The sequence below is a fragment of the Lepus europaeus genome, chromosome 4 (assembly GCF_033115175.1).
Source record: "Lepus europaeus isolate LE1 chromosome 4, mLepTim1.pri, whole genome shotgun sequence".
Lineage (NCBI taxonomy): Eukaryota > Metazoa > Chordata > Mammalia > Lagomorpha > Leporidae > Lepus > Lepus europaeus.
In genome coordinates this window covers 76958915-76980333 of record NC_084830.1, presented here as the reverse complement: position 1 = coordinate 76980333, position 21419 = coordinate 76958915, and the positions used below count along the sequence as shown (strand labels likewise).

At 41.7% G+C, this 21419-nt stretch overlaps 2 protein-coding genes across 5 annotated transcripts in view; one reads left to right on the top strand and one right to left on the bottom strand.

The window, feature by feature from the left end:
* Positions 1 to 18892, top strand: part of TRIM55 (tripartite motif containing 55) — a 61491-nt gene extending 42599 nt beyond the window's left edge. For 3 of the 4 annotated variants that reach the window (XM_062188418.1, XM_062188420.1, XM_062188417.1), the window contains one exon: positions 17583 to 18892. In XM_062188418.1, coding sequence (XP_062044402.1) covers positions 17583 to 17705 — 123 coding nt within the window. In that variant the 3' untranslated portion in view covers positions 17706 to 18892. Of the gene's footprint in view, positions 1 to 4694; positions 4845 to 17582 lie in introns of those variants that run through there. The other variant, XM_062188419.1, reaches the window with a different exon arrangement.
* Positions 18893 to 20051: 1159 nt separating this feature from the next.
* Positions 20052 to 20636, bottom strand: CRH (corticotropin releasing hormone). The gene has a single exon (XM_062189565.1). It carries the CDS (start codon positions 20634 to 20636, stop codon positions 20052 to 20054), a length of 585 nt encoding a protein of 194 aa, XP_062045549.1.
* Between the last annotated feature and the right edge of the window lie 783 nt (positions 20637 to 21419).

The window sequence follows — 21419 nt, the reverse complement described above, 5'->3', positions numbered from 1 at the left end:
CACAAGTACATAGGTCCCGCCACCCTTGTAGGAGACCAGGATGGAGTTCCTGGCTCCTGGCTTTAGCCTGGTCCAGACCTGGATGTTGCAGTCATTTAGGGAGTGAGCCAGCAGGTGTAAGACATCTCTTTCTCTCTGTCTTTCAGTTAAATAAATCTTAAAAGAAAAAGAGTGACAATGGCAAAAACCAGATGCCAGGAGTGTACAGTTGGCTTAGAGATTAAGACACTTGTATCCCATTATCAGAGTAACTGGGTTGAAGTTTTGGCTCTGCTCCTGATTGATTCTAGCTTCCTACTAATGTGCACCCTGGGAGGCAGCAGTGGTGGTTCATAAAATTAGATTCCTGCCACCCACATAAGAGACCCAGACTGCTTTGTAGCTCCTGGCCCCAGCCTTGACTCAGCCTTGGCATTGCAGACAACTGGGAGTAAGCCATGGATTGGAGCACTTCATCTCTCTGTCTTGCTGTCTCTCTTTCTCTGTCTCTCAAATTAATTTAATCTCAGCTCCCTCTAACAGCAGTGGATGGGACTTCTAATCTTTGTTAGATCACAGAAACATTGTAGCCTTTCCCATCTTTATTCTCTAAAAAAATATAATTTCTCAGCAAGGTGAGGATTTATCTCTATAGGATTGACCCACATTTTAAACTCTGGTGTCCCATATCAGAACACTGGTTCAAGTACAGGCTTCTCCACTTCCAATCCAGCTCCCTGCTAATGCTCCTGGGAAAGCAGCAGATGATGGTCCAAGTACCTGGGTCCCTGCCACCCATGTGAGAGTCCTGGGTGGAGCTCTTGGCTCCTTGCACATGGCTAGCCCAACCCCAGCTATTGCAGCCATGTGGATCATGAACCAGTGAATTAAAGGTCTCTTTCTCTCTGTCTTAATCTCTTCCTCTCTCTCTGTCATTCTGCCTATCAAATAAATAAATAAGAATTGAATCTTATGAAAGGCCCATCCATCCTTTTACAGGCGGAACTTTGACCCTTGTCATCCCCACACCTCCCAGAAAACTGTGCAAAGACCCCATATCTGGTCTGGCCTTTTGCTGGAGTACCACCTTCTAGGTTATCATTCATCTAGGCCATGCCTGCTGTATGCTCCATCAATGAAAAGAGAGTTTGGTAGATATAATATTCAATCTACTTCATTTATTAACTTTTAGATTTATTTTGAAAACAAGACACCATGCCCCAGTCAACGTCAGAAAACAAGGCAATAATCAGGTAGAAAAAGGAGGCATTGAAGCAAGTTGGCTCCTCTTAGAAAGCACTCTCTCTGAAACCTCATGTCTTGGGCATGCATGGATGTGACTATTTCCTGGTCAAATCTACTTCCATCTGATATTTTTCCTCTCCTACAACTAACAAATGCAAATTACACTGAGTGTTAACACAGGCACTGTCCCCAGGCCCCTCTCACTCCCAATGGACAATTGAGAATTTAATTGGAAATACGTGTGGCAATTAAGTTTTTGCAGAGGTAGGAGCAGCAGCAATGAAAGCCCAGTTCATGTGCCCCTTACCCCGATCCTGAAGCAACTTAGTGACCTTGTATGGAAGACCTTGTCCAGACTATTCAATGGGAGCTGTGCAGGGAACAGGGGTTTCTAGAGCAATGTCTCCCTTATTGTGGATTAACTCAGCAGCTGCACTGACTGATACTTGAGCTGGACACAGCAACTGCCTCAAGGTCAGAGCCCTCCCCCACCACACCATACACACACCCTGGCAAGAGCCATGTGCTTTGAAGATGAGAATCTTGGCATTAAATTCTCTGTACTTTCTGCCTGTGTTAAGAACCACAGCTCATGTATTTCAAGAGCATGAAGGCAGTGGTAGTCAGGCCCAAAATCTTTACCATATCATAGCTATTTGCCATTTTAAGAAAGGAATAGCTACTTTTCATATTCCATTCTTCAATCCTGAAAATAAACTAGTTGGATAGAAATTCTGCCAAGGCTCTATACAATAAAAATATCAATTAAATAAGGAGAGAAGACCAGTCTTGGAGCTACTCCTGTGTCTGGCTCTGGGCACTTATTTTATTTTTTAAAAATATTTATTTATTTATTTATGTGAATTGAGAGAGAGAGAAAGAGAGAATGAATTAATGAAGATTGTCCATCTACTTGTTTACCTCCCAAATTCCACAACAGCCAGGGCTGGGCTAGTCGTAAGCCAGGGGCCAAGAACTCCATTCAGGTCTCCTATGTGAGTGGTAGGAACTCAAGTACTTAAACCATCATCAATTGCTTTCCAGGCACATTAGCAAGTAGCTGGATTAGAAGAAGAGTAGCCAGAACTCAAGCCAGCACTCTGATATGGGATCTGGGCTTACCTCCCTGCACCACAGCACCTGCCCTCTCTGGGCATTTAATTTCTTTGAGTCTTAGTTTTCTTCCTAGGGAAACAAAGGGCCCACTCCATGAGTAGCTCCATCTGTGTATACAACACTGGACAGGGCCAAATCTAACACTGGGAATTTTATCCTTTGATACAGGATGTTTTCATGGAGAGGGTCGTGAACTTAGGCCTGCCCACCAGTCATTCTGGTGACAACAGTAACAATAGATTCTCAGAGAAATAGTCCATTGCATTTCTCAAAATATAGTTCTTGTATTGAAGCTCATAAATCCACGTTTCCCAAACTGTGTTCCAAAGTCTCTTCCTAGGTACTCATTTGGCTGAATGTTTACACAGTTGCTATTCCTTCTTCAGATACCATAAACTTTATGGCAAAATCCATGGTGCCTCAGCTCTGAAGTCCACCTAAAGGTTCTTGTACACTTCACTTCCCAGTCAGGCAAAGACAGAAGGTACACATTAAAGGCAGTCACAGAATAGTAGATGGACAAGGCAAAGAAAGATAATTGATTTTTCAAGTCATCTTTATTGGGGTAACAATACACTAAAATTTATCCATTTCAAGTGTACAGTTCAGTGAGTTTTGACAAATACATAGCATTGTATAGCTACCATCATAATTAATGTAGATAATATTTCTGTCACCCCCCAAATTCCCCCAAGTGCCTTCACAGTTAGCCTCCTCCCTACATAGCAGCCTTTGACAACCACTGATCTGTTTGCTCTAGAGTTTGTTTCCAGTTCTAGGTCATATAGATGAAAAGATATAGGAAGTACATTTTTGTGACTGGCTCTTTTCACGTAGACTGCTTTTGCCAGCCATTCATTATGGTTCACATATCACCATCTCAATTTTTTATTCCTATTCATTATTCCATTGAGTGGATAGGATATACCACAATTTGACCATCATAAATGAAGCTGCTGTGAACATTCACATATAGGTCTATGTGAATATGCTTTCATTTCTCTTGAGTAAATACCTAGGAGTGGAATTTTGAGTTAAATGGCAAGTTCATGGTTAACTTTATAAGAAACTATGACATTTTTCCATAGTGACTATTCAGTTTTGTGTTTACATCAGCACTGTATAAGAGTTCTAGCTACTCTGCATCCTTGCCAGCACGCAGTGCTATATCATCTTTTACATTTTAGCCACTCTGATGGAGGTGTATAGTATCTCTTTACGATTTTGACTTCACTTCCCTAAGGATTAATGATATTAAGCATCTCTTCATGTGCTTATTAGTCAGTTTTGTATTTTCTTTGGTGAAGTAACTGTTCACAAATTTCCTTCACTTTTTTTAAAAAAAAGATTTATTTGTTTATTTGAAAGGCAGAGTTACAGAGAAGCAGGGACAGAGAGAGGGAGAGGGACAGGGAGAGGGAGAGGGAGAGGGAGAGGGAGAGGGAGAGGGAGAGGTGTCTTCCATCTGCCGGTTCACTGCCCAGATGGCCGAAATGGCCAGAGCTCAGCCATTCCAAAGCCAGGAGTCAGGAGCTTCTTCTGGGTCTCCCACACGGGTGCAGGGGTGTCCCTATGGGATGCCAGCACTGCAGGCAGCGGCTTTACCTGCTTTGCCACAGCACCAGCCCCCTTTCCTTCACTTTTGATTGAGTTGTTTGTCTACTTAGAGAGAAGTTCCTTATGTACTCTGGATGAAACATCATTATCAGACATTTGTAGATGTTTTTCAAGCAGTCAAATCGCTGTATTCAAGTTTCTAGATTTAACTGTGGACTGAAAATATTTTAAAATATTGTGTCTGTTCTGAACATGTATAGACCTTTTTTCTTGTCAGTATTCCCTAAATAATGCAGTGTAACAACAATTTATAGAGCTTCTATGTTCTGTTAAGTATGCTGAGTTACCTAGCGATGATTTAAAGTCTAAGTGAGAATGTGTGTAAATTATATGCAAGTACAGTGCAGTTTTACAAAAGCCGCTTGAGCGTTCACACATTTGATCTCCAGAGGGGAGTCTGAAAATGAGTCTCCTGCAGATACTGAAATACAATTATATTTTATACCAGCCTTTGGCTGCTTGTTTTTTTTTTCACTTTCCTCACTGTATTTTGAAGAATATTTTTCATTTTAACAAAATCCAGTTTATCGTTTTTGCTTTGTGGCTTTGTGCTTTTCATATTCTATTTCAGAAATCTTTGCTTAACTCAAAAAAAAAATCACAAAGATTTTTCTCCCATGTTTTCCTCTATGATTTTTATAGTTTTAGTTCTTAAATTAGATCTAAGATCATTTCATTAATTCTTGTATATCTGAGGTAAGGATTGAGATTTGCTTTTTGACTTTTTTGTTTTACAGATGGACATCCATTTGTTCTAGCACTGTTTGTTGAAGTTCCTTTTCCTTAATGAATTACCTGGATAACTTAATAGAAATTCAATTGGCCAACTGTGTGTAGGTCTATTTCTGGACACTATTTTGTACTATTGAACTGTGTGTTTGTTCTTCTACCAATACCATGTTGTCTTGATTTTTATGGCTTTATAGAAGTCTACAAATAAAGCAATAAAAGTCCTCCAACTTTGATCTTGTTTCAATATTGTTTTGACTACCAGTTTTACTGATTTTTTTTAAACTAACTTGGCTGTATTGATTTTCTCCATTGATTTTGGTCACTTTTTCCACTTTTGTTTCTGCTCTTTTCCTTATGTTAACTCTGGGCTTAATTTTCTCTTCTCTTTTTTTTTAGATTATTAATCTGAGATCTTTACTATTTTCTAACATCAGCATTTAATGCTATACATTTTCTTTTAATTGCTGCTTTAGCTGCATCTCACTAGTCTTAACATTTTGTATTTTCATTTTCTTTTAATTCAAAACATTTTCAAATGAATCTTGTAGTTTATTTTTTGATCATGAGTTATTTTAGATGAGTGATGTTTAATTTCCAGATATATGGAGATTTTTCAGATATCTTTTTGTTTGACTTTTGGTCTAATTTTTATGTCAAGAGACTACATACTTCATATGTTTCCAATCCTTTTAAGCTTATTAAATATTTTTAAGACCCAGAATATTATCTATCTTGGTGAATGTTCCATTCTGTGGTTGTTGGGTAAGTGTTTGATACATTCCAATTAAATTAGCTGATTCATAATGTTGTTCAAGTCTGCTGTATCCGTACTGATTTTCTATTTATCAATTGCTGAGGAGAGAGTTTGAAGATCTCAGACTACAATTGTGGATTTGTCTATTTCTGCTTGCAGTTCTGTGAGCTTTTGCCTCACGTATTTTGAAACCCTGTTTGGGTACATTCACATTTAGCATTGTAGCATTTTCTTGAAGAATTTATTCCAAGATTTGTGTTTTTTTGAAAGGCAAAACTCCCCGTTGACCTCTCCTCATTTTGTTTCTTCATGCCCAAAGTGGAACTCATTCACATCTATATGGGAGTGAGGTACAGGGAGGAGCCTGGAGGAGGATGATACTGACAGTCCTGAAGGCAGTTTCCCAAATGGCGAGCCTGGGGAAGCCTGCATCCAACAAGCCTCTCTTCCCTTTCTCGTTCAGCCACATGCAGGGACAAGTGCAGCAAGGGCCAGCATGGTTCATGCACCTTTAAGTGACTGAGCTGAGCCTCACTAGCTGGTGATTGGTTGTCACTGTTCTTTGGGGCCTTATTTTTCATCTTGATGTCAATTACTTTATGAGCTAACATCTCTGAACATTTTCATGACACATCTTTGCCCTAATCCACCCCCTTGCACTGTCTAAACTGACTTTCACAGAACTACAGAGGCTGCCTGTCACAGGCCATTGACTTCCAGCACTGGGCTTGTCCTCTTGGCTGGGAAGACCTGATGATTCCCAACCTAAGGGTCAACAAGATGCAGATGTTCCTTCCCTAGTCCCTGTGTCCCCAGTTCCTTGCTTTCTAACACATCATCAGCTCATAAAGCGTCAGGAGCAGTGTGGGTCACCCACACTCAGTGCTCTTCACTCCGAACTCAGAGGTGACAAGAGGGGGTCAGGGCAGTGGCTTAATGAAGGCAGAAGCAGTGGGGAAAGAGTCTCCAAGGAAAACCAGTCCCTGTCCATCTTACTCCCATGACCCACCTGTAAATGTTGCCCTGTGAGGTTATAAAGATGATTCTAAGGGAAAATAAGAAATATTTCATTTTAAAAAGGGAAGGAGAGAGTGAAGGGAAAGGAAAAATGAAAGAAGAAAGGAAAGACACACAGTCCTATGGTTTAAAGGTTTAGAAAGACAGAGGTTAGGGGCCTGAGTTGTGGTGCAGTGGGTTAAGTCACCACTTGCCACCATCCCATTTCAGAGTACTAGTTCAAGTCCTGGCTGCACTGCTTCCAGTCCTTCCAGTTCTTGTTAATGAGCCTTGGAAGGTAGAAAATGGTCAAAGTATTTGAGTCCCTGCCACCCATATGGGAGATCCAGGTAGAGTTCCCGGCTCCTAATTTCAGCCTGACCCCATCCTGGCTGTTGCAGGCATTTGGTGGAATAAACCAGCTGATGGAAAGATCTGTCTTCTTCTCTCTGTTTTTCATATAAATAAATAAATACAGAAATAAATCTATTTTTTCTAAAAGGCAAGGTTTGGAAAGCTAACAAAATTCGCTTCTCCTCTTGAAACAAGGTTTATTTCCAAGGCTCTCAGAAACCAATACATCTCCCCAAACCTGAGCTCTTATCAAATTTCTCCCCCAAGATTCAATCCCTTAAAAAATTCCCATTTTCCTAAAATGGGACAAACAATGAGCCAATATTCCAGGGAGAATATGAGCAGATATGAGCCCTGCATCTTTACCAGATATAACATGCAAAAAAATATAAAATCATCTTCTTACAAATGACCTTTGAGACCAAAGCATACCTTCTAATTTCAAGTGCAAACATCTACTCTAGCTGCCACCAGAGACTAAGAAGTAAGACACTAGGGACTGGAAGGCTAGAAGCCTCTTTTCTAAGTGAGATTAATTCTGTAAGGTATTAGAATGTTAAAAATAAATAAATAAAACAGCAGACCAAGAAAATGATTTCCCATGAGTGTGACTGTAGGTCCTATGTTCTTTGAAATGATCTATTTCCCGAAACAAACTGAAATGAATGAGAATGTAACAATGTTCTCTACATTTAATTGAAGGATTCAGAGTGTCAAGTTATTTTCAAACAGAAATTCCTGCTGAAAATGATTGCTTTGTGTTTTACAAATTAGGAGATTCAACTTACAGGTCACTGATATGCAAGGCATCCGACTATGCTGGAATTTCAACTTGTTAAAAATAGAGAGTACACTGATCTGTGCTCAGGACTGGCCTACATTTCCTGCATGACAGTAATCCTGGAAATTACATGGAGTGATGACAGTGGGGTGCAGGCATTTTTACAAAGAAAAAATTACAGGAATGAGTATAGTTTTCCTTAACATCTTAAGAAGAATATTACATGAATAATATTAATGCATTTGCCTTTGTATACTACAACTGCAATTTTGTTTTTCTGTTTTCTTTTTCCCTTTTTCCTGCTAGGAAATTGACATCCTAATAACTGTCAATTTGGAGTTTTACTAAAGCAAACAAACAAACAAACAAAACAACAAACAAATCAGCCCTAAAATTGTAGATTGTATTTCTCAGGATGAAACAGCATCCTAAGTAAATGTCACTCTAATAGGAAGCTAGAACGGATATATCCATTTTACAGAGGGAAACATAATGCAAATTGTGTGTGAGGAGAGCAATGACTTCATTTCCCCTGACAACTTGTGCCTACAGCTCTGCAATTCAGTGAAAATATGTGCTGGGGGAGTTGTTATGACACAACCAGTGGAGCTGCTTCCTATGTTGTTAAATTGCTTATTATTCTGATTTAACCTAAGACCCTTGTTAGCGTTGTGCTTCCTGTGGGTTTTTCTCTGCCTTTATTTGTGTTTCTCAGTGATTTCCATGAAATGCCATTTTCCCCACGACAGCCCACAGAGTACAGAGTTAATTCATCATTGTTACAGCATCTAAAAACCCCGAGGGCACATGGTGGTAGCTGTAACCAACATGTGCGCATTGCTCCACGATTTACACGGTCTCTCAGAGAGATGCTTTTATTCAAACCACACCACCCTGGGTAGCAGGAGCTAGGAAGCTTCCCATTTTACAGTGGAGGGCAATGAGGTGCCTCGTGGACGTGTGACGTGCTCAGGACCGTACCTAGGGACTTGGTGTTTTCTCATCTGATCCTTGTCCTCTACCGGGGGTTTGATGAACACTGTTAAGGGAATCCTCATTTCACCTGGGCTGGTGTGACTGGGTCAAAAATCAGTGTGACCTCAACCTTGACTCAGCCCTCATGCCAGAATGGCACAGCTTCACAAACTGAGTCATTTCTGGGCCTCTGCCACTTGTAGGGGTGTGGCTGTACATGACAAATTCGTCAGCTGCATCCCATGCTGCTGACCAACTGATCTTGCCCTGTTTGACTTCCTCTGCTGGGGTTGCCCCTGAGTCAACACCAGTTGCACTCTTTTCCTTTTGGGTTTGGGGTCACTATTAACAGCTCTCAGTGCTTTATCTTTAGTTTGTTGAGAAAATTCCTCAAACTTTTCTCTCTATAAATTGGATGTAGCAGTACTATCAACCTCCCATCATTATTTTAAAAAAAAAACTTTTTAAAAAAGATTTAGTTATTTTATTTGAAAGTTAGAGTTACAGAAAGGGAGAGAGAGGCAAAGGCAGGGAGAGAGAGGGATCTTCCATCCACTGGTTCACTCCCAAATGGCTGCAAAGGACAGGGCTGGGCCAAGCCAAAGCCAGGAGTCAGGAATTTCATCTGGGTCTCCCACGTGGGCTCAGGGGATCTAGGACTTCATTTTCTGCTGCTTTCGCAGGCACATTAGCAAGGAGCTGGATTGGAAGTGGAACAACCAGAATTTGAACCGTATCTACCAGCTATGTCACAGCGCCAGACCCCCTCCCGTCATGCTTGAGGTTTGCCTAACATAAGGTCAAGAATCCCTGTGTGAGGAATTCACAATTGGATTCTCTGTAATTCAGTTCTATTTTCAGAAAGAGCAAAACCCATACAGACTCTATACAGGGACATTACGTTGTGAAATTCACATGTAATCTGCCCCCAACATGGCCCGGTCAATTCCCATGTTAGAAGCCAGATACTATGTTAGAAGCCAGGGAAACAGAATACACCATACTATCCTCCTCTAGGTTAGGAAAAAGTGATGAGTGGGTTTAATTTCTTCCCCTTTGATGGACCAGAGGAAATTGTTCTGGGTTCCTGACCTTCCCTTAGCAAGAAGCACGTAGCTAATGGCAACAAAGCCCCCAGATCAACTCCCTTCCTCCATCCCCTCAATCAGGTGTCCACCTGCAAATCCTCCCAGGAAAAAATGCTTTTTACTGAGTGTCTTCCTTCCAGAGCTCTTTTAGGGGTCCCCTCTTTTCTTCTTCCACTGGCATTCATGCAGTGTGTGCTGTTTTCACAGCTCTGTGATTCATCCTTGCTCTGCCCCAAGCAAGAAATAGCTCCATTTCTGTGACATAGATGCCACTGATGACAGAGATGCCTAACAGAGTTCCCCGAGGCTTAGGCCTTTGGCTGTGAGCCATGGACAATGCCTCAGTTGCTTCTCACTGTTGGCTACTGGGCTGGGTTCTTGGCTATACGTTCCTTCCCAGTCAGGAATCTGTCATGCTCAAGCTATCCAAGGGCCTGAGGTTCAAGAATGCAAAGAAGAGGAGCAGGCCAACACTTGGGTTTGATTTTTCTGAATGCACATTCTAAACACAACCTCAACATGCCTACTCCTGTTTCCAGCACCCGGCATTGATTCTCCCACCCAGCCTAGCAGGTGCAGGATGAGTACTGGGTGATTGCCAGCTCAGCAGCCTCAAGTCTAACTTTAACCTTCCTATACCCATTCCTTTAAGGCCAATGGATTTCACTGTAGATGGGAAAGGGTGCTTTTGAATTGGTCTAGAGAGCTTGGCATTTAACATGTAGTGGTAACCAGACCCTCTGTTGGGTTGAATTTCTGATTGGCGTTCGCTGCCACATTCAGAGATTGAGGATTGGCAGCCTGAATGTGGGAGCCTGGACACAAATTTCCTCAGTGCTTCCAATGCCCTCTCAATTGTCTGTCATCTGTCATCCTTCAGGGTAGGGCGTGAGTTTCTAGGCAAAATGTATCTGGCAGCCATGTATATTAAGTGCATTATCATGCATTAATGTCTTAGTTTCCATGTATTTTCTCAGTTTGATTGTCATCACTTGGATCAGCCTGAGAGAACAGAACACAGGACAGGTAAATTTTTAGGGGACAGAATCACGAGTAGGGAGAGAATGATCATTTGAGGAAGAGTAGATGCTGGCAAACCAAGAAGGCCCTGGGAAGCCTGGCATGTCCTGAAGGCACTGGTTACTGATGAAAATAAGCTCACCCTTCCACTCTGGGCCAACTGAAAGCAATGATACCCCTTCTAAATGTGGCTGGCCATATTTGGGGAGAGTCAAGGTTAGGAAAGCACCTGTCTAGTTTTGTTCAATCAATGGATCGTGTAGGGCAAGACCCACTGAGGTAAAAGTGACATTGGTATTAGCCATCAAGCCAAAGCAAAAACATGTTACCAGTCTACGCCCAGTTATAGCCGCTGTGCTGTATGCCCCGGGATGCATCTGCCTCCAAGTGAACTTTGAGGACCATTTCATACTTTCATTGTCAAAAAGCTTGCCATGAAGCACACTGGCCTTTTAAAAAATTCATCACATTTAGCATAAAAATCAAGCCAAAGACTCCATTGAACACTTAGATTTCTTTTCTTTGACATCTTACTAAGGAACAATCTTCTGTTAAGAGCGACAAAGCTTGTGTGCTGTTAGAAGCTAAGAAATTGACACCAATGAAAAAGCAGACCAAGAAAAAATGTCCATAAAACACAAGGCACAGTTTGCTTTCCTCTTAATTCTGCTCTGAACATAGAAAATGTACACATATGACAATAAATGCCAGCAGAAACCATCCCTGCAACAGAGGAGACAAAAGGGAGTAGTAATGGTGGAAGAGGTTCATGCCACTGGGGAGAGCACACTTAGCTCACCTTGCAAGTTCCGTAGTTCCGTGTTGATGAATTCTGTTTTGTCCAGCCTGTAGACTCAACCTTTAGTGTAAAGTTGCCTCTTTTTTTTAAGATTATTTGTTTATTTGAAAGTCAAAGCTACAGAGAGAGAGACAGAGAGAGAGACAGAGAGAGAGAGAGAGATCTTCCATCTGCTGGTTCACTCCCTTGATGGCTGTAACAGCCAGGGTTTGGCCAGGCTAAAGCCAGGAGCCAGGAGCTTCATCTGGATCTCCCATGTGGTACAGGGACTCAAGCACTTAGGTCATCCTCTGCTGCTCTTCCCAGGCCTTCAGCAGGAAGTTGGATTGGAAGTGGAGCATTCAGGACACAAACTGGCGCCCATATGGGATGCCAGCATCCCATGCAGTGGCTTTACCTGCTATGCTACAATGCTGGCCACAAAGTTACCTGCTTTTTAAAAAAATTTTAACTGTGATTAAAAACTGAAGAATATAAAATGCATCATCATAACCCTTCCTAAATGTACAGTTTAGGACTGCTAAGGACCTTTTTTATACTGTAAAAACTGAAACTCTATATTCATTAACCAAAACTTCTTCATAGATCCCTCCTCCCCAGTTCCTGGAAACCACCATCCTACTTTCTGTTTCTATGAACTTGACTGTTCTAGATACTTAATATAATGTAGCCATTCAGTATTTGTCTTTTTGTGATTGGCTTCTCTCATTTAGTGTAAGGTCTTCAAGGCTTATCCATAATGTAGCACATGCCACATTTTGTATGTACACTTATGCACATGCTTCATACCCATTTTTCCATGCATGGACACTTGGATTGTTACTACCACTTGGCTATATTATGAATAATGTTACTGCAAACAAAAATGTACAAATACCTATTTGAATTCCTGCTTTCAATTCTTCTGAGTATACACTCCAAAGCGATGTGTCTAGATTATATTGGTAACTGTTTAATTTTTTGAGGAACCCTCATCCTGTATTCTATAGCAGCTGTACCATTTTACTTTCCCATCAACAGTGCACAAAGATTCCAATTTTTCCACACCCTCACTCCTGATTTTTCACAACCAATTCACATTTTTTTCAAAATATCATTCGACCATCCTGTGAAGGCCCAGTAAACCTGAATCTGTCCTGTGCACAGAGGAAAATAGGTGTCCACAGCCTCTGGCCAAAGGTTTGGCCCTGCCATGAAGGCGTGAGGGAAGCCCCGTGCTCACCGGTGGGGCTGTCACTCAGCAGACCTCAGGAGAGGCGGAGCACGCTGCTCCGCGTGTCAACAGCTCGTGGTTCAGACGGCCTCTCTTGTCAGGGATGATGCCTTTTTTTTAAACTTTTATTTAAGAAATATAAATTTCCAAAGTACGGCTTTTGGATTACAGTGGCTTTTCCCCCTCCATAACTTCCCTCCCACCCACAACTATCCTATCTCCCTCTCCCTCTCCCATTCCATTCACATCAAGATTCATTTTCAATTATCTTTACATGCAGAGGATCAATTTAGTATATATTAAGTAAATATTTCAACAGTCTACACCCACACAGAAACACAAAGTGTAAAGTACTGTTTCAATACTAGTTATAGCATTAATTCACATTGTACAACACATTAAGGACAGAGATCCTACGTGGGGAGTAAGTGCACAGTGACTTCTGTTGTTGACTTAACAATTGACACTCTTGTTTATGGCATCAGTAATCTCCCTAGGCTCTTGTCATGAGTTGCCAAAGCTATGGAAGCCTTTTGACTTCGCCAACTCCGATCTTATTTAGACAAGGTCATAGTCAAAGTGGAAGTTCTCTCCTCCCTGCAGAGAAAGGTACTTCCTTCTTTGACGGCCCATTCTTTCCACTGGGATCTCACTCACAGAGACCTTTCATTAATTTTTTTTTTTTTTGCCAGATTGTTTTGGCTTTCCATACCTAAAGTATTCTTATGGGCTCTTCAGCCAAATCCAAGTGCTTTAAGGGCTGATTCTGAGGCCAGAGTGCTGTTTAGGACATTTGCCATTCGATGAGTCTGCTGTATATCCTGCTTCCCATGTTGGATCGTTCTCTCCTTTTTAATTCTTTCAGATAGTATTAGCAGACACTAGTCTTGTTTATGTGATCTCTTTGACTCTTGGACCTATCATTATGATCAATTGTGAACTGAAACTGATCACTTTGATTAGTGAGATGGCATTGGTACATGCCACCTTGATGGGATTGAATTGGAATCCCCTGGCACATTTCTAACTCTACTGTTTGGGGCAAGTCCGATTGAGCATGTCCCAAACTGTATAAGGGATGATGCCTTTACATCATCAGCTCTTGGGGGGGCTGCTTCACCTTACCCTGCTCTTCTGTGGATTGAAGCAATACCTTGGTACCATAATCTGATATTCACTCTTTTCCTCTCAAAGGATGTTAAACAGTAACAGGGGGAAAGAAAGCCAAATAAAAATAAAAGATCCTGTGTTCTGAGTGAATCTAGTTCATGAATATTCCAAACTACTGGTCAAGCTTATGTAAGAAAAATAGATTTTCCTCTAAGTAAAGTTATAGCACTCCCTTCTGCCAATTTTTTGGTGGCTCTTGGCCTGTTAGAGTTGAGTCAGAGGGAAAATGTTGACCCCTTATTCCATCTCCCAGTTTTATTTTCTGACTGAACGTCATATTTGTCAAATAAGTAACTCCAGAAGGATAGAGCATGGTGTCAAATGATGGTTTTGCTTGCTCATTTGTTTTTGCACCTGAGGAAAATGTGTAAAGTGTAGCAACAATATGATATCAGCAATCTTGTTCACCTGATTGTATGTATCAACCTAGACTGGTTGAGCATGTAGCTTAAAAGCAGATAGAGGAGATCAGTGCTTTGTTCTGTTTCGTATGGCATCAATATTTCCAAGAAACAGTACCTCCTATAATAGGGAACAGTCAACTTTTGGAAAACAATTTGAAGGGACACACATGAGTCTATTTGGAGATGGCTATAGGAAAAACGTCTGCCTTGGTTTGATGGGTTATGGCTACAGAAAGAAGGTCACTACATCTTTACTTCACTCTTTCTTTGTGAAATAGCCATTCATGGTACAACTGTTGGGTACAGAAGTTAAGAAGCAACTTAGGAAGCCTTCATCCCATTATTAGAGTGCCTGGATTCAAGTTCCAGCTCCACTTCTGATTCCAGCTTCCTGCTAATGCACACCCATTGATGCAGTAGGAGATGTACCAAGTAGTTGGGTGCCTACTAACCATGTGGGAGATCCAAATGGAGTTCCTGTATCCTGGCTTTGGCCTGGACCAGCCCTTGTTGTTGTGGGTATTTGGGGAGTGAACCACCAAATGGAAGATTACCTGGCTCTGTGTCTTTCTCTATTAAATAAAAATAAATTAATTGATTTTTTTAAAAAAATAGTTATATATAAAGTCAGGCCGCTTGGAGAAACACAACAGTCACATGGATGGATATGATTACAATATGACAAACGGATCATGAATCATGAAAATAATGTCCAGTTGTGGAAAGATGAAGTTGTAAATTCAATTGTCTTTTCTTACTGGAGGTCATTGCTGTTGAATATAACTCATCATTATCAGTCCCCTAGATGATTTTGCATGGCCAAGAGGCCTCTTCACTGCTATAAAAAAGAAGGGAGGAAGGAAGAGGGAGAAAGGCAGGGGAAAGAAAGAGAAGTGAGGAAAAAAGGAAGGAAGAAACAATGGAAGGAAAGAAGGAAGGAAGGAACAAAAGAAGGAAGGAAGGGAGGGAGACAGGGAGGCGAGGGGAGGGAGGCGGGGGGAGGGAGGAAGGGTGGAAGGAAGGAATGGGCGCAATACAAGACAGACATGGACAAAGTGCTTTATGTGTATTATTTATTGAGTCCTTACAGCAACTTTATGAGGTAGAGTCTCATATATATTTTTACAGAAGAGAAAGCTAGACCAAGGAGGAGGTGTAATCACCTAAAGATGCTCAGGATAATCTCAACCCTTGGCTCTCTCCCTGGCACTGGCCTTTCTTCTCTGAAAAATTACAATTGTCTATATTCAGAGGAAAATCTAAGAACTGCCTAGAAACATGAGGATGTAGAACAGTAAACCCAAATTATGCAACCCAAAATTTTGAAGGCTATTGGGTAAGAACAACTGAAATACTTCAAATGGAAGATACACTTCAATCTTTAGTTCAGGAAAGCATTGTATATATTCAGTCCCAAATGGCTGTTAACCACCAGCAGTTTCCATTGGTTTTGTCTTTTGGATATTTCAGAACAGTTGTCATGGAAGTTCCTTCTAGATTAGAATCTACCTTCAAAGAGAAGAGGCCACATAGTGGAGTCTGATGGTCTGTTTGTCCAGGCAGAATTCATTATCTACTCAATACAAAACCATAAAAAAAAAAGCATTTTACATTCCAATGATATGCCCAGATGACTTGTTTATTTTTCCTCTTTTGGTAATTAATGATAATAAAGTGACTATGGTGATGAAGGGAAGAGTTTGCCATGTATAGACAGGTGCAGGATTCTGTCAGGGTGTTATTTATTCCACTTCAGTTCTGAAGACATTCAAATACCTAACCTATTCCAACAGAATCTAGCAGCATTTTTTGTAACATAAACAAACAAACAAACAAAAAAAACTCACTCAGTTTTACTTTATATGTCAGCTGTTCCTTCACAGAAAACTAGGCACTTAGTTTCATTCCACTGTGGTTAATATGATTTTTCTGACCTTCTTTAACTTTCTATCAAGAAGCAACACACATATAGATCAGCAGCAACTGTGAGGGGTTTTGATTATTGTTGCATTGAATCTATAAGTCAATTGAGGGAGATTTGATGTTGTATTGATACTCATGATTCTGATCCTTTAAATTGGCCAAGTGTGCTGTTATTTAGCTCTTTAATTTCTCTTAATAGAATTTGATAGTTCCAGTGTACAGATCTTGTGAATTCATAAAGACTTGGGATCATTTTGTTGACTCTGAAACATCGTCCTAAAACATAGTTAGGATAGAATCTGATAAGGTGAAGGCCAAGGACTCATTTTTCTCCCAAAAATACTTTGAGTGGCAATGAAACAGTGTAGTTACCAATGTTCTCCTTTGCCTGTGCCAGGTGGTTTTCCATTCATTTAGCAGCTTTGTGCATTTACCCAGGGCTTCTTAGCTGAATGCATGTGACTCTTTCATTGCTTTGGAATGAAATTCTAATCTGGTGGTGGTAGTTTTACCAATAAAGTCATCAGAATATGTTTGCCTATTTCTCATAGTTCTCCTAGGAAGAACTGTGGTTGTTGTGGTATTTTTAAACGGAGAGTTAGAATTAATAAAATCAAGTTGCATTTCAGCAAGACATCTTCATGATTGTCCCTCATCCCATTAAGTCATTATTTTAAAAATTCAAAACAACGTAAAGTTTACTAATGAGATTAGGTTCACCAGTTTATTCAAAATAATAACCTGTATCTGCCAAGCATTTATAAAAGATAATTATCTTTTATCAACTTTGATATTAGATTTGCTTTGATATAAATATTGTTATTAAGTTTCGTTGCCTAGAGAATAAAATCTCTTCATGATTTGTTCAAATCTCAGCCTGCAGTTTTTCAAAAATTACTGTAAGGATAATATATATATTTACATATAAATATGATGAACTTAGAACCTGCTTGCTTTAACAGTGGGGAAATTGTATTTATACATCCTGCCACATCATGCAATGTAGTGATGCCCTTTGAATTAAAATTTCTCTTCTTGTATTCGGCAGGCTTTGCTAAACCAAAATTCCTAGTGATTTCAAATGACTTTCATCTCAGTAGCTGATGTACAAGTGGACTAAAAAAGCAAACAGTAGAAAAGCCTCAACTCTTTTTCTCAAGAACTTCCTTTCACTGCATGCATTACTCTTGTCCAATTTTGGATCGTGAGTGTGAACTGCTTTCATGGTTCTTGGTCAGAGCCATGATAACCTGAGCTTGCTTTCCATCCTTAATAATAATTATGTCCCATATTTTATTATATGGCATTATTATTATTATTATTATTATTATCCTCTGTTTTCGGTAGGAAAGTACCTGGGCCAACCCCCAAAGGATTAGTTTTTCTTTCTCTGATTCACGTTTTCTCCTGTTGCAGATTGGATTTGAGGCCCCTCCCCTCCAGAGCCAGGCTGCAGCTCCAGGGAGCACGCATGGAGCTGATTCAGAGCCAGCTCGCCATGTCTTCTCCTTTTCATGGTTGAACTCCCTGAATGAATGATGTTCATTCCAACTGCTGCCCCTCCGTCTGCCTGGCTGAGATACACATAGGCAGCAGGTGACTTAGATGAAATTAACATGATGCAGACGATGAATGGGACCTGTAAGTGGGATTTCTGCAAAGGAAACAAGCAAAAACTGTTATCCCAGATGACTTACCTAACACATTGAGGGAAAAGAACACTCTGAGAAAATAGCTGCAGTAAACATTGGAGAAAAGAAACTCGACCTTCTGGAAATCTTTTACTGTGTGGGAAACATTGTGAAGGGTGTGTTAGGTGTGGTACCTGTGTTTGTGTCAGTAACAAGTGGCAAATGTTGAAAAAAGTAGGCACTACACTCTCATCTCTAATAGGCACTAGCTGTTTGGTATTCTATCATAGTAGTTCTTATTTCTTTTTTTCCTCAACAATGCAGGTGGGCAGTGAAATTCATTGCCAATTTAGTAGTGACTGATTTATCAATATATGGGTAAAAGGTAAATCATTGACCAAAGCTATGAAATATTTCACAAAGTTGTCCTCATTTCCATAGTAGACATCACTGGGCATATATCCAGAAATGTCCTTTAAATCTGGGGGTGCTTCAGAAGGCTGAAGCCTTGTGACATTTTTCTAATCTTATTTGTAGATTGCCATATATCTCTATTCACATATCATACAGATGCATGAAAAGAACTTCTAGCAGGAGCTCTCTACTTTTTCATATATCCACTGTGGCACCAATCTGGTAAACTATAGAACAACTGCATGTATTTAAACACATAGGCACATGAGACACAATTAAATATATATGCAATTTATATTTAAATCATGCTTTATTTGTTGCACCGTAATGCCTCCTTCAGTATACAAATGTAATGACTCTGTACGAACTCTTAAATAAATGCTGTTTTTAAAAATTTAGTCATAATGATTCATGCAGTGTTGCCTATTGTCACATTAGTCTATTAGTCAAGTGTACTTCAAAGGCCTCAGGGGAAGAAGTGTATTCATACATACAAGTTAATTTCGAAGTATTAGACATTCTGTTGCATTTTTCAAGTTAAAACTAAACTACCAAGGCCAAATGCATTGTAAAACTAATTAGGTGTGCTACTTAGAAGTGAGTAAAGATAATCCATATTCCTAAGAATCAAAGCAATTAAGGTTGGCACAGATATAAACGTGCAAATTAATTCCTGCAGTTGTTAAATAATAAAAATTTTCCTGAGTGTCATTTTATAGCCACTAAATTTAGTCATTTTAAGTGGAGATGCCAACAAGTTTCTCTTATTAAAAGTGGTCACTGGAAAACATCTTTGGTTTTATGGTACCAAAGTCCTAGCACGATAAAGTGATCCATCTCATAGTAAAATAAATAAATAAACAAAAGTTATTGTTAACAAAGATTTATTTTATTTATTTAAAAATATTTTTTTAAAAAAAGCAGTATATTGCCTGTCTAGTTTGGAGGAATGCCTGCCTCAACCAGCCTTTCTCTTTTTCTCTCATCTGTCCCCACTCTCCACAGCTATTTCACATCTTATAATTAATCAGAGTTAACTGTTATTTCCATCACGATTGATCTTCCATTTATGGAATCACCAAGTTTCAGAGCTAAAGCAACTTTTCCAGTTGTTGACGTCAACTTCAGAGGAGTCATCTCAGGAGTAGAGATGAGCCCAAGCAATTGCAGGTCTGTGTGAGCTTCTGACATAGATTTGTTTATATTTTTAGAGGGAAATAAAATGCAGGAAGTTTGGACTTTTTTTTTGTTGTGCTGAAGAAAAACTGGAGGAAACTAGGAGCTGAGGGCATTTCCGTGTGTGAGCACTGAAGAGGAAAAATAAAGTCATGACAACCTTTGCAGCTTTTATTAAAAATATAAATATTCCACATTCTCTTACACAACCAAGTGACCAAGGATTGGAAAGACGTTTTATTACTGAAACGTTTACAAGAGAAAGTCGACTCAAAGAGCTTACAGGCTTCGTCTCACCCACCCACTCAGGAGCTGCTTTCCGCTTGGCTCCAACCACAAAAAGAACAATTGGGTGATTTCTATCTGCTTCTTGGAAACCTTTCTTCCCTCTAGGGTCTGCATTCTCTTTAAAACACACTATAAAGACAGCTGGAATTGGAAACCAGAAGGAAACAGTACAAATAAACATTGTGTTTGTAACTGCACGTGAATACATTTTGTGCATGCTAATTAAGGGGTATAGACTCTCTCCCTGTACATCTTCTATGTTTCAAGCTATATAAAAATAAACAAATGATATCAGAGCAGCGCTATGGTACAGAATACTTTTTTAAATTATTTTGTGTGCTAAATGCAGAGACTCTTTTTGGCCAAACGCACCGTTTCATTTCCCAATAATCTCCATCAGTTTCCTGTTGCTGTGGGCTTGCTGCGCTAACTGCTCGGCCCTGGCCATTTCCAGGACTTCCCGCAGAAGGTGGAAGGTGAGATCCAGGGAGATGGGGGGCTCCTCGGACCGCCTCTCCCTCTCCGGTGCCTCCTGGCGGCCGCCGAGGGCGCTCTCGGCGCTGCGCTCCGAGGGGCCAGCGCGGCTGTCGAGCGAGCGCCCGGACAGCGGCAGCTGCTGCAGCAACACGCGGAAAAAGTTGGCGGCTGCCTGGTCTGGCAAGGGGCGGCCGCCGCTGCCCGCGCTGGCGAGGGGCGAGGAAGCGGGCGAGAGCGCGGCCACCGGGCTCCTGCCGAGGTTCCCCAGGCGGAGGAAGTATTCCTCTCCCATGCGGAGCAGGATGGGCCGAGGCTGCGGCTGCTGGGGCTGCGAGGGCGGCGGCTGCGGCTGGAAGAAATCCAAGGGCTGGGGGGCCTGCGGGACGCCAGGAACCGGCCCCCGGCGGAGGAGGGCCCTGCAGGGCGGGCAGGGCAGGAGGGCCACCAGCAGGACGCCAGCCGACACGAGCAGCGGCAGCCGCATGTTAGGAGCGCTCGCTGCAGCAGAGGCGGGCGGAGGGCGCAGAAGAGCAGGGAAGAGGAAAAGAAAGAGTTGGTCAGAGTTTAGCTCTGCTGGGAGATGCCCTCGCCTGTCTTCCCGCGGGACACCCACGCACGTGCCAGGCCCCGGCCTCAGGGACTGGGCGGGCGCTGTCCACGGTGCTGAAGCTGCCCTTCGAGGACATCCAGGGTTGGAGTAATGGAAAGGGGGACTCCCCCAGGGGCTCGCCCCAGAGCCCATCCCTCGCCAGGCAGCGAGCCTTAGCATTTGAGATTCCAAAGGGACGGTGGTGCCTGAGTTCTCTTCCCAACGACCCCCGTGCCCCCCGCCCCAGCCTAGAACAGGGCAGCACATTGAAGACCTCACCCGCTCTGACCCCCCTTCCCCCCTCCAAGGTATTTCATCATTTTCCTCCAAATTTCTTCCCCTCCTCCTCCTCTTTCTGCTCTACCTCCTCCTCCTCCTTCTCCTCCTCTTCCTCTTCCTACCCTCTCCATCCCAGTCCTTGGTTCCTTCTCTCGGGGGTCGGGATTGATGGCAGGGACGGGGGCAGGGGGAGTTTTTACAGCAAGGGAAGAGTAACTGGCAATTCCGGTAACGGTGAGCAGCCGTCTAAGTTTGCTTTTGCCACTTCTCAGCCGCTATGGGAATCTGAAGGTGCAGTCAGCGCACACAAGCACACATGCTCGCACAACACACGCGCGCACACATACACGCGCCAGCCCGCCAGCCCGCCCGCCGATACAGGGCAGCCCGCCCCAGGCT